This window comes from Micromonas commoda, chromosome 5 (assembly GCF_000090985.2).
Source record: "Micromonas commoda chromosome 5, complete sequence".
Lineage (NCBI taxonomy): Eukaryota > Viridiplantae > Chlorophyta > Mamiellophyceae > Mamiellales > Mamiellaceae > Micromonas > Micromonas commoda.
In genome coordinates this window covers 690472-705189 of record NC_013042.1, presented here as the reverse complement: position 1 = coordinate 705189, position 14718 = coordinate 690472, and the positions used below count along the sequence as shown (strand labels likewise).

At 64.7% G+C, this 14718-nt stretch overlaps 5 protein-coding genes across 5 annotated transcripts; 3 read left to right on the top strand and 2 right to left on the bottom strand.

Annotated features, from left to right (window-relative positions):
* Window positions 1–2264: 2264 nt before the first annotated feature.
* MICPUN_50273 (predicted protein) lies at window positions 2265–3835 on the top strand (the record flags this gene model as incomplete). The annotated part of the gene is made up of 1 exon (XM_002502472.1): window positions 2265–3835. One exon carries the CDS (start codon window positions 2265–2267, stop codon window positions 3687–3689), a length of 1425 nt encoding a protein of 474 aa, XP_002502518.1. The 3' UTR covers window positions 3690–3835.
* Window positions 3836–5206: 1371 nt separating this feature from the next.
* Window positions 5207–6397, bottom strand: MICPUN_97395 (predicted protein; the record flags this gene model as incomplete). The annotated part of the gene is made up of 1 exon (XM_002502087.1): window positions 5207–6397. The coding sequence occupies one exon, from the start codon at window positions 6395–6397 to the stop codon at window positions 5207–5209; it is 1191 nt and encodes a 396-aa protein (XP_002502133.1).
* A 193-nt stretch (window positions 6398–6590) lies between these two features.
* MICPUN_58593 (predicted protein) lies at window positions 6591–11195 on the top strand (the record flags this gene model as incomplete). Its single annotated transcript, XM_002502471.1, has 1 exon — window positions 6591–11195. One exon carries the CDS (start codon window positions 6591–6593, stop codon window positions 11193–11195), a length of 4605 nt encoding a protein of 1534 aa, XP_002502517.1.
* Window positions 11196–11522: 327 nt separating this feature from the next.
* Window positions 11523–11960, top strand: MICPUN_73513 (mitochondrial protein translocase family; the record flags this gene model as incomplete). The annotated part of the gene is made up of 1 exon (XM_002502470.1): window positions 11523–11960. A coding segment is annotated over one exon (438 nt), but the record flags the coding sequence as incomplete, so codon positions are not given.
* A 28-nt stretch (window positions 11961–11988) lies between these two features.
* MICPUN_105585 (predicted protein) lies at window positions 11989–14196 on the bottom strand. The gene is made up of 2 exons (XM_002502086.1): window positions 13781–14196; window positions 11989–13217 (listed from the first exon to the last, which is right to left on the bottom strand). The coding sequence occupies exons 1-2, from the start codon at window positions 13831–13833 to the stop codon at window positions 12404–12406; spliced, it is 867 nt and encodes a 288-aa protein (XP_002502132.1). The 5' UTR covers window positions 13834–14196; the 3' UTR covers window positions 11989–12403.
* Window positions 14197–14718: the final 522 nt, after the last annotated feature.

Below are 14718 nucleotides of genomic sequence, written 5' to 3'. Positions count from 1 at the left end.
CCCCGACCCCCCTGTCCCCCAGGCTGGCTTCAGATGCCCCGTCCTCGACCGCAATACTACCGCCAAGGCGGATTGGCGCCTGTCCGTCGACCTCCAGTCCGCGGCGCACGTCGTCGACGACGTCGTCACCGACGCCCTCCGCGAAAATCCGGAGCAGTGCTGGAGCCCCTCGCTGTCTCGCGCCGGCTCGGCGGGTCACTGGCAGCACGGTCCCTGGTGCTTCGTCGAGGGCGATGGCGCCGACACCGTCTCCCCCTCCTCTCAAACGACGCTCAACTTCGGCGACGGCGTCGGCAAGTGCCCCGGCCTCAGGCGCGAGACGTGCGGCATCGGGGCGTGCGCTCCGCCTCGGGCTTCATGCGTCGAGCTCGACGCATCCGCGACAAACGCCAGGGTGCTCCTCGCCAACGGAGGGTTCGAACGGAGCGAGGCGCTGTCGGCGAAGACCGCGGCGCTCAGCGGCGATCGACGCGTCTTCGGCCTGGACAAGGTCCCCGTCAACTGGTTCTTCTGCAGGTGAGCCCCCGGTAGAATGCGCGTCAACACTCATCCGGCCAGAGTTTTAAAAACTAACAACGAATCGCCAAAAAATCCCCAAACGCAGCGTCAAGGATGGCGACACCGCCGCGGCCGCGACGGCCGACTCCCGCGTGCGCTGCTCGACCTACGCCGACACCGTGGATAAGAACGCCGGTAAGCTACCCTGGAGGCTGGTCAACGACACTGCGTCGACGAAAGACTCGACCAAGTTTGCTGCGGAGCTTCGCGTGGGCGGATCCGCGAATTTCAACCGCACGTCCCTGCGCACCCAGCTGGGATCCACCGCCTCGCTCGCCGCGGGCGCGACGTACAAGCTGAGCGCCTGGATTCGATGCGGTTCGTACGGCTCGAGCGGCTACGACGCGAACTCCATCGACAATAATCTCATCGCGGAGGTTGGCGTCGAGGCGCTGCCGCCGATGTCAACTTTTCAGTACTCAGCATCATCCACTGACACAGACGGGGTGCCGCCTTTCCAGGCCCTGCCCGTCGCGGCAGGCTCCAACGCCGCGAGCACGACGGATACTAATCCGTGTGGCGGTACCGGCAACACCCGCGGCAACTGGCGCGAGCTCACCGCCACGTTTGTGCCTGCGCAGACAACACGAGATACGAGCGTGAGGATCAGGGTGAAGTCTGACGCGGTCACCTCCACCAGCACGTCCCAGCCCTTTTCTGGCTGGGTCGCCTTCGATAACGTCACCCTCACCCGAATCACCGCGGCGCCGAACGCGGCGACGAGCTGCAAGGAGGACAGCGAGTGGGCGTGCAATCCCATGACGTCCAACTTTTATGAGAGACTCCGCGAGCAGCATGGCGTCCCGTTTTCGTCTCCACAGTTTGCCTACCTCATCAACGGCCCGCTCAACAAGGCCAGGACGTGGGTACCCGTCACCGAGCAGGAGAGCACCAGCTACGGCGGGTACTCTATTCCGGCACCGTGCAACAGCCTGGTCGGCGCCAGGCTCCCTGGCCTCACCAAGATGTCCATCAAGCTTGCCATGGAGAACACCACCGATGCCGAGCTCATCACCGGCCTGGGTTGGGACGCCGCCTCAGCCCAGGATGGAGGCTTCAGCGCCGCAGATATCGACGCGGCGATTGCCAAGCTCAGAGCCGGGATATCAGCTACCATCGAGACGGGCGTGCTTCGACCATTCGCGGGACCTCCACTCGGCGCGCCCCCATGGGAGACTGGCCTTGCCGGCCCCCGCGTGCCGTACAATGCTGTCAAGGTCCTCGACGGAATCATCAACACGTACGTGAAGAGCAGCGCTGCGAGCTGGAAATCCCAATCATCCGAAATGTGCGCCCTGGACGCCGAAGTGTGGGCTCCAACGCTGTGCTACATGTACGCGTGGTATCTCAACTCCTATTCATCGCAGAGCTTTGTGATCAATTTCTTCCCCATGAGGCCAAATGGGGCTCATTTTGGATCTGTGATACACGGAGACATAATGACCTTGAGCGCTGAAGAGTTGACTATTTCCGCGAACTGGCAGTGGACTGCGCAGAACATCCCACCACACGTCTTCGGGATCATGCTCGGCGGTGGTCAAAACGCCATAACCAATCGGTATCTCGGGAACCTGACAATGCGAGGACTCTCTCCGTGCTCTGACTACTTCATGAAGATGGTGTACGCCATCAGCGAATTGCCCTACCCGTGCAACACCATCCTCGGGTTCAACCAACCGTGGATCGCGAAAGGATACATCACCACGATGCTCGACGCCTTCAAGGTGGCGAACGGCGGCAAGTGTGTTGACTCCCTTGACTTCAAGAAGGGTCAAGATCTCGCCCTCGACGTTCTCTATCCACCCAAGAAAAAAGACAACAGCCGCAGGCGCAACATCATCCTTGCCGCCGTCTTTGGATCCCTCGGCGGTGTAATCATCCTTTACATCATTGCACGAGTCTACAGGAACAGGATTCGCCGCCGAGAGGAGGAGGACCTCTTTCCCTCAACTGCCACCTCTGAAGGGACCCCAGAAAAAACTTCCACTGCTGTCCTCTCATTGGAGCCGGTTAACTCTAACTCGTTCATCAACTGGTTGATGGGCGAAAAGGTCATCAGCAACTCCAGAGTAACGATCATCGAGCCCATCGCCACGGGCGGCGAGGGCACCGTGTCCCTCGGCAAGATGAATGGCAAGCCTGTCGCGGTCAAGGTTCTCAAATCTCTCAAGGAGGCCGAGCACGAGATCAACATCTTCCGAAACATACCAAGGCATAAAAACTTGGTCCGCCTTCTCGGTTACACTAACTTGGACAAGCGATGGAGTCTCGTCATGGAATACTGCAACTATCGATGCCTGCATTCCTGTGCCGTGTCCGGCGTCCTTTTTGACATTCCTGGTGGCTCCACCTCGGGCACGAAAGGAAAGCTGTTGGTGAAAATCTTGAAGGAAACCCTTGATGGGTTGTCAGCGATCCATGCCTCCAGGACTTACCACAACGACATCAAGCTTGAAAACATCATGCTCTCTTGCTATAAACATCCGTTGATGTGTAACTGCATCAGAAACGGCCAGTTGGACAACTTGTGCGTCAAGATATGCGACCTCGGCATGAGCAAGACGGCCGCGTTTTCATCGTACTCCAGCGGCAACCTCGGCGGGACCATCTGCTACGTTCCAAAGGAGCGCGCGGACGTCGCCGGGCTGGTTCGCAGTCTCAACAAGGGTAATACCCTACTGAAGCCGCAGAAACAGTGGACGACAAACGACATCTACATAATTTGCGACGTCTACGCTTTTGCAATCACGGCGTGGGAGCTCGTGAAGTCAATGCTCGCGGGGCGGGAGATCAGGGTTGGCGACCACGGGCAGGTTTGCGAATCCTCACCCCTGGCCATGTTCAACGGCGCCAGACCGGACGTGTCTGAGTTCGATCCCGAACTCGCAGCGGCATTTGCACGATGGTGGGCCCATGATCCGACGGCGCGCACGTCGTCGGTGGAGATTGCGCGCCAGGAGTTGAAGCACGTCATTCCCTGCATTCATAAACTTGCGGCGCTCGCCGTTGATCCCTCGACGCCTCGAAGCAACACCCCGGCGTCGAGCGCTCACGTCACCGGTAGATCTAACGCTGCGTCACACGGAACCGGTTCGACCAGATCGTCCGATATCTCCGTGACCATCGCCTGATGAAGAATGTGGGCAACAAACAAGCAGAACCCTGTCAAGACTATTTAAACTATTTCCTGACCCTAAACAAGACACGCTGGCTGGGCGACGACATCAAGTAGGGGTTGTCCGCAGTATCATTATTATATCGAACAAGCATCATTTCATCACGTCGATCATTTCATCGTTCCACGCTCGTGTCGTAGAGATCATCGCGACTCACCGTCTCATCCTCCGCTCCGCCTCGACCGTCTTTGATCCAAGCGTCGACGAGTACAATTCCTCGGCATCTGGCAACTCGGCGGCGTCGAGCGAGGTCGCCCCCGCGCCGTCAGTCTCCGTGAACGCCCACGGATCGGGGCTCTCGGGCACCGGACCGGCCGGCGACACACGCGAGGGCCCGGCGTGTTTCGAGTGAGGCGTTGCGAGGTCCGGATCCGGTGTGAGGTCCGGCACGGCGTCCTCCGTCGAGCCGTCCGTCGCGTCGTCTACAAAGAGGGCGCCGTTTCTGTTCGCCGCTTCTCCCTCGCCGTCGTCGTCCTCGGGGCGCTCCCGGGGCCGAGCCGCGGCCCCGACGCTTCGTTTGCGCTTGAGCCGCGCGGGAGCGGCGCGGGTGTCCTGCGACATCTGAAGTAGGAACGGGATTGGGTTCGGGAAGAAGGCGGTCGGCACGCTAAACGCGTAAGCCTCGTGCGCCTCGCCGAAGCGAACTCTCAGCTCGTCGTCCTCGAGCTTCGCTATGGCGGTGAACAGGACGACGGCGGCGGCGAGCGCGGCCCACGCGACGACGTGGTTGGCGACGAGCGTCACGGAGACGAGTCCGATCAGCAGCTGGCCGTACCTCGGGTGACGGCAGACGGAGTAGACGCCGGTGGTGACGAGGCGCCCGCCGGCGCCGTCTGGCTCGAGCTCGCCGCGCCAGCCGCAGGCGGTGCCCAGATCCATCTCCCGCCACCACGCCAGCTTGAGCCGCACCGAACAGACGGCGAGGACCGCCGCGAGCGTCAGCGCCGCCGGCGACGGCGCGCCGAGGTCGCCGCCGAGGGTACCCATCAGCGACGTCCGGACGGGCTCGGCGACGAAGACGCGGACCACGCCGACGACCGCGGCGGCGTGGAGGGCGACGGTGGGACCGGGTCCGAGCCTTCTCCACAGGCCGACGAGGGAGTGGAGGGAGAGCCAGTAGGGGAGGACGCCGAAGGTGAAGGCGACGGCGAAGAAGCCGAGCCAGTGGCGCAAGGCGTCGGGATGCGGAAGCGACACCGATACGGACTCGGCAGCCCGCGAGACCGCGACGGCGACCGCGAGTCGCGCGCGAAAGAAGAGCGAGTCGGGGGATGACGAGAACATGACGCCGACGCGGGGATGCGTCGAGCGCGCGCGTGGGTGTGGGTCGCGACGCCGCGGGAGGACGGGAGAAGCCACGACAGCGCGAGTCGTCAGCTCCGAGCAAACGAACAGTTCAGTTCCGGGCTGCCGGGCAAACGCGCGTGCTCACACTTATCGGCATCTTCAGTCACCCTCAGCAGCTCAGTCACCTACGGAGACGCTTTCGCCTTGCTCTCGCCTTCCCCTTTCCCCTCGTCCCCAACCTTCACCGCCACCAGCAGCGCGCAGTTGTACACCGTCTGCAGCATCGACCGCGCGTCCGACGTGTACCGCGCCTCAGCCATCTCCCTCGTCTCGATCCGCAGCCCGACGCTCTCCGCGACAACGCACACGTCGTCCAGACTCATCTCCACCGAGAGCTCCTCCCCGTCGCCCACGTAACCGGCGCCCTCCGCCCAGTGGTACAGCAGCGGGCCGAAGTTGATCCACGTACCGCCCGGACGGAGACACGACGCGATCGTCTGCAGGTACTCCACCACGTTGTGCGCGGTGTCTATGAAGAAACACGTGCACACGGCGTCCCAGGCTCCGACGTTTTGATCGTCCCCGTAGCACTCGACAAAGTCTCCGGCGCACATGGACATGGACCCTCCGACTGCCGCGCCGTCGACGATGGCGTGGCACGCGGGGACGTCCGGGATGTGAACCGCCGCGAGTTGATCGGCGTCGCTTTGGTGGTTGCAGTTCGAGTGGACCCACGGGTGGATGATCCACTCGTTCGCTCGAGACGCATGGTTGAGGATGTAGGAGCTCGTGAGCAGCATGTAGTAGCTGAACTCGTTGCCCTCGGCTTGGTACCCTCGCCTCGCGATCTCCATGACGAGCCTGCCGAGCCCCGCGCCGGGAACCAAGACGCGCGGCGGATACACGTCGCGGTCGGGCCCGGGCGGTGGATGCCTTGCGGTGAGCTCGCGGATGATCGGCCCGTGCGACTGCTCGCGCTCCCCCGCCGCCTCCGCCGACCAATCCCGCGCGAGATTCTTGAGCACGTACCGCACCTTCTCGACGTCCACGGGCGCGACGCGGTGCAAAGCCCTGGTCACGCCGTCCGTTTTCTCGGCAGGGGGCACGCGCAGGTGCGGTGGGACGTCATCGCCCATGTAGGTGGCGAGCATATCAGAGAGGAACTTGTCGTTTCTGCCCACGCACCGATACGCCTCGACGTGTTTGTCGCGATGATGCGCGAGCAGCGATTGGTGCGCCGGCGGTAGGCGCTCGAACATGCGCTCCCACCGGTGCACCTCCTCCGCCGCGTCGGCCGCGTATCCCTGGAATGCCCTGCATATTTTGAGGAACGCCGCGCGCTCCTGCTCCACCTCTTCAGCCTTTGCCCCGTCCATCGCGAGGTGTCACAATGCTGTGCGGGGACAGAGCTTTTTAGGCACCCGAGAATTTTGTTGAACGTTGGGCCAACATGGCTGCGCTGGGTCGTCGTCATTGATACACGCGCGGGGGACACCGGGCGCGATCCGCCGCGCGCTCGAGGCGCGCTCGGGAGGTCGTCGACTCGTCCACGGGCGTGGACCGGGCGAGATGTCCGCCCCGGACACCTCGGGATGGGGCGAGCCCGAGCTGCGAAGCGAGATCCAGAGGCTTCGTCTTCGCGAGGCCAAGGCGAAGAAGAAGTACGACCAGGCGCGCGAGGAGGCTTCCGAGAAGGAGGATGAGGTGGGCAGGCTGATGGAGAAGCTTCAGGACGTGATGGTATCGCTCGACCAGTCGCGGGAAGAGTGCGAGGAGCTGCGACAGCAGGGACTCGGCAAGACCTTCGCCGGCGTCAACTCGGCATCCCCGGAAGATGCGGACGAGCTCGCTGCCGTCAAGTCCACCCTCGCGGACCGAGACGCCGAGCTCGCCAAGGCCAGGGACTTCCGCACCAAGGCCAAGGCGAAGATCCAGGACCTCGAGGGCAAACTCGCGGCGGCGAGGGCCGCGACGTCCGGGGCATCGGGCTCGGGCTCGGGCACGGACCAGGCGGACGAAACCGCCGTCGCCCTCGCCAAGGCCAACAGGATCAACGTGAGGGCGGTGGCCAAGATCAAGGACCTCGAGGCGTCCCTCGCCGCCGCCATCGAGGCGACGGCCGCGGCGGAGACGCGCGCGGCGGCCGCCGAATCCGCGCAAAGAGCCGGACCCTCCGCCGAGATCGTCTCCGAGCTCCAGTCGCGGCTGGACCTCGCCAGGTCCGAGCTCGACGCCGTCACGAAGACCGCAGAGGCGAACGCGAAAGCCGCGAGGGACGCGTTCGATGCCGAGCTCAGGGACGCGGAGAGGAGGGCGGGGGAGGCGGGGGAGGCGCGGGCCGCGAAGGCGGAGAGTCGCGCCGTCGCCGCGAAGGAGCTTGCGGACGCCAGACTCAGAGCCGCCGAGCAGAGGGCGGCGGCGGCGGAGTCCGCGGCGGCTGACGTCGCGACGCTGAACGCGGAGCTGAACGAGGCCAGGACCGTCGCGAAGAACGCGGAGGAGAAGTGCGAGTGGAACCAGAAGAAACTCCGAAAGGCCATCGAGAAGGGTAAGGGGATCGAGCAGGAGCGGAACGAGTTACGCGCGCGGCTGGACGAAGCCGAGGCAGAGGTTTCCAAACTCAAATCCGAGGCGGCGGCGCGGGAAGCCGCCGCGGCGACGAGGGCCGAAGCCGCCGAGCGCGCGCTCGCGGCTGCGGAGCGCCAGAAGGAGGAAACTGGTGCACAGCTAGCGGCGCTCCGGGCTGAAGCCGCCGCGTCGAAATCCTCGTCAGCCGCGTCGCTCGACGCGGCGAGGTTGCTGGAGGCTGACCTCGAGTCTGAGCGGAAGAGGGCGACGTCGCTGGAGGCTGACCTCGAGTCCGAGCGGAAGAGGGCGACGGAGGCGCGCGAGGTGGCGGCCGCCACGGCGGAGGCTGCGGCGAATGAGCGCAAGGTTGCGCTGTCCAAGGCGAACGCGGAGCTCGAATCTGCGAAGAGGGCGCTCTCGGAGCGAGACGCCAAGCTCGCAAAGGCGAAAGAGTTTCGCGACAAGGCCAAGGCTCGGCTCTCCGAGGCTGAATCCAAGGAGAAGGAGTACGAGGGTAAGCTCGCCGCGAGCGCGCGGGAGTTGGACGCGGCTCGAAGGGACGCGGAGAGCGCGAGGCAGACGCTGATTGAGGCGAGGAGAAACGCGCAGGAGAGTGACGCGTCGCGCACCGCGGAGGTTGCCCGATACGAGGAGCGGGTCAGGGAGCTGAACGAGCGGATCGAGTCCGAGGTGGGCGAGCTCGAGATTGAACTCTCGGGCCAGCTGGACGCCAGAACGGCGGAGCTCGAGTCCGTCAAGGCTGAGGAGGCTGCGCTTCGGAAGCAGCTCGAGGCTGTGAAGAAGGAGCTCGACTCTGCAAACGACAACCTCGGCAAGGCGAAGGACTTCCGCGCCAAGGCTAAGGAAAGAATCGCCGAACAGGACGCCAAGCTTAAGGACTCTGATGCCAGGATCAAAGATGCTGAGGCCAAGGCTGCGGTAGCAGAGGGTAAGGTTAAGGGTGCTCAAGATAAGGCTTCAGCGGCAGAGGCTAAGCTCATGGATGCCGAATTCGAGGCCACGGCTGCAGAGGCGAGGGCTCAGGATGCTGAGGCCAAGGCTATGGCTTCAGAGGCGAGGGCTAAGGATGCGGAGAGTTCCAACCTTAAAGACTCCGAAGTCAAGATCAGAGACGCCGAGATGAGGGTCACAGCCGCAGAAGTTAAGGTGAAGGACGCCGAGGCCAGGGCTGCCGCTTCGGAGGCTAAGATGAAGGACGCGGAGAAGGCGCTGAGGGAGAAATCCATCGAGCTGGAGTCCATCGACGACATGTTCAAATCTGCAAACGAAACCTCCGCGGCGGCACGCACACACCTCGACGAGGCCAGAAAGGAGTTCAACACGCGACTGGAACGCGATAGGAAGGAACACGCCTCGAAGATTGAGGAGCTTCGGCGCGAGCTCGAGGCCCAGACCGAGGTTGCCAAGGCTGAGTCGGAGCGAGCCAGAGCTGCGGCGGAGGCTGCCGACGCCGCCGCGGCAAAGGTCGCGTCCACGGAAGGTGAGGCGGCGGGAGAGATCGCCAGGGCTAAGGCGGCGGCCAAAGAGGAGCTCGACGCGGCGACACGCCGCGCCACCACCGCGGAGGATCAGCTGAGGGTCGCGAACCGGGAGCTGGAGCGGGTGAGGAAAGATTTTCTCCTCTGCGACACGGAGCTCGAAGCCGCCAAGGGTGGCGCCCGCGACGCCGAACGCGAGAAGGATCGAGCGATGAAGGACCTGCAGATGGCGCAGGAGCGCATCGTGGCGCTCGCCGCCGAGGCTGAGGCTGCCGCCGCGGAGAGGGAAGGGGCGTCGCTGCCGGAGGCTGCCGCGATGGAGGCGCTTAGACGCGAGGAGGATCTGCGCGCCGAGCTCAACGACCTCACGGCTGAGCTGGACGACGCCAGGCGGGACGCCGACAACGCCGCGGCCGAGGCCGAGGCCAAACGCCAACGTCTGGAGACCAAGCTCGGGGAGACGGAGAGGGCGTTGGCGGCTGCCAACGAGCGGCAAAGCGCGCAAGCGTCCGAGCACTCCAGGCGGCTCGAGCGCGCGAGCGAGGAACTCGCGGAGATGCACCGGAAACTCATCCAGACGCAGAGCGAAGCCGCGGAGAGCGCGGACGCGACGGACGCGGTGCGCAAGCGCCTCGAGGGGCAGCTCACCGACGCCGCCGCCCTCGCGGAGTCACGCGTGACGCAGCTGGAGCGCCAACTGGAGGTGTCCCGCGACGAAACTAACGCGCTTCGCGAACAAATCGCCTCGCTCGAGGCGCAGAAATCGCAAACGGAGCAAAAGTCGCGGGAGCTCGCCGACGCCGAGCGCAGGGTCGCCAACGCCGAACAGCGCCTGCGCGTCGCGAACGAGACGGCCGAGCTCGCTGCCGCAGACCTTCGCGCCCGCCTTTCTTCCGCCGAGCGCGCGACGGAGGCGGCGGAGAGGCGCGCGGAGTCGGAGCGTTTGGCGCGAGGGGAACGCGAGGGCGAGCTCGAGCGGGCGGTGGCGACGCTTCGACGCGAGCTGGAGCAGCGGGCGGTCGCGGGTTCGAATCCCTCCGCGGTCACTTCCCGGGAGGAGGTGGAATCGCTCGAGGCTGAGAACGCCGAGCTGCGGCGGCGGGTCACGGAGACGTTCCAGGCGCTTCAGGGGGCGCACACGGTGGCGGAGCAGACCAAACGCGCGGCGCAGGAGACGGTCAGGGCGGCTAAGCGCGCGCAAGCCGTCGCCGAGGCGGACCTGGCGCACGTCCGCGAGGAGCTCGCGGCGGCCAACGCGGCCAACGCGCTCACCTCGCACGCCGCGGAGGCACAGCTGGACATGGACCAAGGCCGGCTCGGAGAGGTGGAGGCGGCGCTCGAGGCGCAGCAACTCGCGCTGGAAGCAGCGCAGAGAAACGTCGCGAGGGAGTCCGACCGGGCGGACGCCGCCGCCGCCGCCGCCGCGCGCCGCGTCGCCGAGCTCAACGACGCGAGGGAGGAGATCGACCGGCTCCGCGCCGCCCTCGAGAGTTTCGGGGGGCACCGAGGCGGAAGGGGGAACTTGACGATGGCGTCCACCCCAGCGGATACGCCGGGGGACACGCCGCGAAGCGACCCTTGGACGTCATCCACCCCCGCGCCGTTCAACCCGGGACACCGACAACGCCCCAACGCCAGGCCGCCGCTAAACCCGAACCCGCGGGAGCCGTCCACCGCCGCCAAGGCTGCCGCGGCGGCGATGGGACGGGTTCCGGCTTCGGCGTACCGGAGCAGGTCCGCGTCGCCGTCGCCTCGAGAAGGAGGTCGCGGGTTCGAATCCCTCCGCGGTCACTTCGCCGAGAACGTCGGGGCCGACGCGGTGGATCCGAACCCGGGCGCGGTCGCCGGGCGCGGGAGGTCGTCCGGCTCGGGCGGCGGCTCGAGTCAGCGGCAGCGTCCGCGGCGGCCGGGGCGGCTTCACGACTGGAGCGACTACCCTTACGACGAGGACGGGGGCGGGGGGAGTTCCGGTCGCGCGAGGAGGGGGGGTTCGGGCGCGAGGGACGCGCTGGACCAGGAGCTGGCCAACGCAAGGGACGTGTTGGACCTCATCCGCGGTGGAGCGGCGTCGTCCTATGCCGGATCGGACGACGACAGTCCGAGGTAGCGCACACTATTCTTTGAAGCGACGAGACGAATTGTAGCCACCCGCCTGTCCTAACTTTTACCTGTCCCGCGTGAACTGGTCTGCTGGTGAAAACCCGCCACAGCCGCAGATCAAAGGCGCGCCGACATGGGGCTCCTGGCGAAGGCGGTGCGTAAGTACGGGGTGGCTGTGGCGAGGATGGAGGAGGAGTCGAATAGGCCTCCTCTCGCGTCGACGTCGACCCCCCGGGACACCATCGTCGAGCCCGCGGCGTCGGAGGCGGCGGCGGCTCCTTCGGGGTCGGGTCAGGGATCGGGCGGCAAGGAGGCTCCGAGACGCTATAAGAAGGTGGAGCTGCCGACGCAGGAGCAGATGATGATGGACGACGTGATGAACAACAACTGCATGGTCAAGATGGTGCTGTCGTGCGTCATGGGGGGCGTGCTGGGCGCGGGCATGGGCATCTTCTTCGGCGCGTTCGAGCCGATGCAGCCCGGGGAGGAAAAGCTCGGGGTGATGCAGACGCTGCGCAACTACGGACGGCAGAGCCTCTCCAAGTCGTGGTCGTACGCGAAGGGGTTCGCGGCGTTCGGCGCGCTGTACTCAGGATCCGAGTGCGTCATCGAGCAGACCAGGGCCAAGCACGACATCTACAACAGCGCGTACGCTGGGTGTTTCACGGGCGGCGTGATGGCCCGCAGCGGCGGGAAAGAGGGGATGGCGATGGGTTGCGCGACGATGGCGGCGCTCTCGGTGTGCATGGACCGCTTCATGGACATCCACTAGTGAATCATCATCAGTAGACTCTTGCTTTAATTTTTTTATGTACTCGCTCATTCGATGAGCGGTTTTCTTTACATCACTTTGTGGGAGCTACGTTTGAAGGAAAGAATGCGGGCGGTTCACGACCCGAATATCGATACAGTTACAGTTATCCGTACATCTCTCCTCAACCTCCCCGCCAGGGGCACCGCTTTCATTCGGGTACAGTCGGTGCCCCAACCTCGCGGGGCGGAAGGAGAGCCGGGGGGTGCATCGGCGACGACGTCTCAGTCGCCGAGTCTCGCGTCGTAGCGCGTTCGCACCCTCCTGAAGAACTCGAGGAGAACTCGAGGGATGGATGGGAGGTACAGGTACATGGGCTTGTGGTACAACAGGGCTCGTTCCGTGCGCGTCGTTGCACGCGGTAATGTGCGGTAATGCACGCACGCACGGGACGTACGTTGGGATCAGTGCGAGTACATGCCGGCGAGGACCATCAGGAGCACGGCGCCGTCGTAATCCGTCAGCAGCGCGGTGGTCTTGGCAACCTTCCCGGCTCTCAGGTACTCCCCACCCTCCTCAGCCTCGAGGTCCGGCGCCAACCGCGGTCGTCGCTTCTTCTTCACCTTCTCCCCATCCTTCTCAAGTAGGGCGCCCTTCTCCGCCTTGCTTCGTTTCACCGGCTGCCCGTTCGAGTCGAGCAGCGCGGGTCGCTTGCGAGGGGGCGCCGGCGGCGGCACGTGCCCGGGGGGCCAGCCGCCTGGGGGCGGGAGCTTGCCCAGCTTGAACCTCACTCCGCACGCGTTGCACAGCGTCTTCGGACCCAACGGACCGTTACGCCACAGCGGCGTCTTGGACGTTCGGCAGTTGGCGCAAACCTTGCCGGCGCACGGCGCGGGCATCCCCTCCGCATCCTCCTCCCCGGCGCCAGCAACCGCGTTCGGCTCCTCGTTGGGCGCCGCGACGGCGGGGGGAACCTTGACGGCGGGCGGCAGAGCATTTATGTGTGCGGCGTCCGCGACGCCCGGGGGCGCGTACGGCGGCGCCCTCGCGTTGAGCTCCTTCAGCGAGGGCACCTTCTGCATGCCCTGCGTCATGTGCTCGTAGCGCTTCAGGAGCGTCTGCACCTCCACCAGGTTGGGCGGGTGCGGGTTAGCCGCAGACGCAAAGGCGTTCATGGCCATGATCTGCGGGTGGAGCAGGTACGGGTTGGCCGCGTACGCCGCCGCGTAATTGGCCTTCATCTGCTCGTGGTAGGCGTTGGCCTGAGCCTGCGCCGCGCTGTGAAACGAGAGACGGCGGGAGGGACGAGGGGGCGCCGGTTAGTTTCGCGTCGAAAAAATCTCCAAACTCGGCGTCTGAAAATTCCCTTCGGTTTCAGCCCGGTTCCCCGGTTTGGAATTGGTCAAACCCAAAACGAGAATTGCGCGTCGAAAGTGAACGTTGAAAGAGGCGCGTCCGGTTTCAATCGGGCTGGGACGGCCGAGTCGGACGGGAGCCGCGGGCGCAATCGCGCGGTGATTGGCGCCGCCCGGGTCGCGCGAATGGCCGCACGGTCACCGGAGAACACGCTGGACCTCACACGCGGCCAGATCCCGACCCGCGTCCGGCCCGTCGAGTAAGTTACCGGCTTCGAACACGCGCTTCAAATGCGAACGTCGAAGTTTTTGAACCGCGTCCCGGGCGCCGTGAAGGGGCGGAAGTGCGGTTGTTTTTCCGCGGGACGGGCGAACAATCGCGCGTGGCGGCGCCGCGCGCTTCGCGAGGAAAACCCAAAACCGGACGCGAACGCCTCTTCGCGTCGTCAAGTTTCCCGGCGAAAGTGGATAGTACAAAAAACTCACCTCTGCGGGGGCGCGTGCGCGGCTTCCGGGGGCTGTTGCCCAGAGGTCGCCATGGCGTGAATCTGGCGTGCGATGCGGTCTGCCCGATGGGACTTTCGCACGCAATCGCTCGAGCGGCGACGCTGTTCGCTGCTCGAATTGGGCACGAAAGGTACGCTCGGGTACCTCACGTGTGAAAATTCGCGAAGACCGGGTCGACGCTGCGCTCGTCGCGTCGAGAACCGGCGTTCGTCGGGGCGGCGTGCTTCAAAAACACCCCGCGATTACTGGGTTTACAACCGGGCGAGGCGACCGGATGGCTCAACGGCACGTCCTCGAACGGGGGCGCTTGAACGCTTGCGCTGCGTCCGCGGGCCTGGGCACGCGGACGTACGGACACTACGAGGTGTCCTGTTCACGAAGTACGGACGACGACGGGTCACTGTCGGTCGCCGCGCGCGCGATTGCGAGTGAACGAGCCGCCGATGACGCGCCCCGACCGAACCGGAAAAGCAGGGAGCAAACGCGGGAAATGGGATAAATCGAACGTGGTTACAACGAAAAAGCCCCGCAGTTTGAGTCCACTTCTGGGTGAAAGCTCATACGACGAGCGGTATTTTCGAGTCGCTCCAAAATTCCCGCAAACGACGCAGGGGGAATCGCGAGATGGACACGTGGGATGTTCTTGTTGGTCGGGCTTCCGATGACGAATAACAACTCGGCAAATTGCCTGGCTTGTTTTTTTCGTGCGAAATGCGCGAATCCCAAAAGGTGCGTAGGCCGTTCTGCCTGGAGATTCCAAGATTTTCAGTGCAGAATTGGTGCTGAGTCGGATCGCCGACGCACTTTTTAACCCAGCGAAACCCAAGAATACCGGTTCGGGCTGAAGCCTTCTGATCCGGTTGCCAATTTTGCCGAAAAATTCGCGGAGGGGACGCGTCGACGAAAACGTTTTGGCC

Coding starts and splice junctions, on each gene's coding strand:
- MICPUN_105585 (XM_002502086.1), bottom strand. CDS start 13,833: ATGGCGACCTCTGGGCAACAGCCCCCGGAAGCCGCGCACGCGCCCCCG. Junction 13,218..13,780: donor GCGCACGCGCCCCCGCAGAG/GTGAGTTTTTTG, acceptor CTCGTTTCACAG/CGCGGCGCAGGCTCAGGCCA.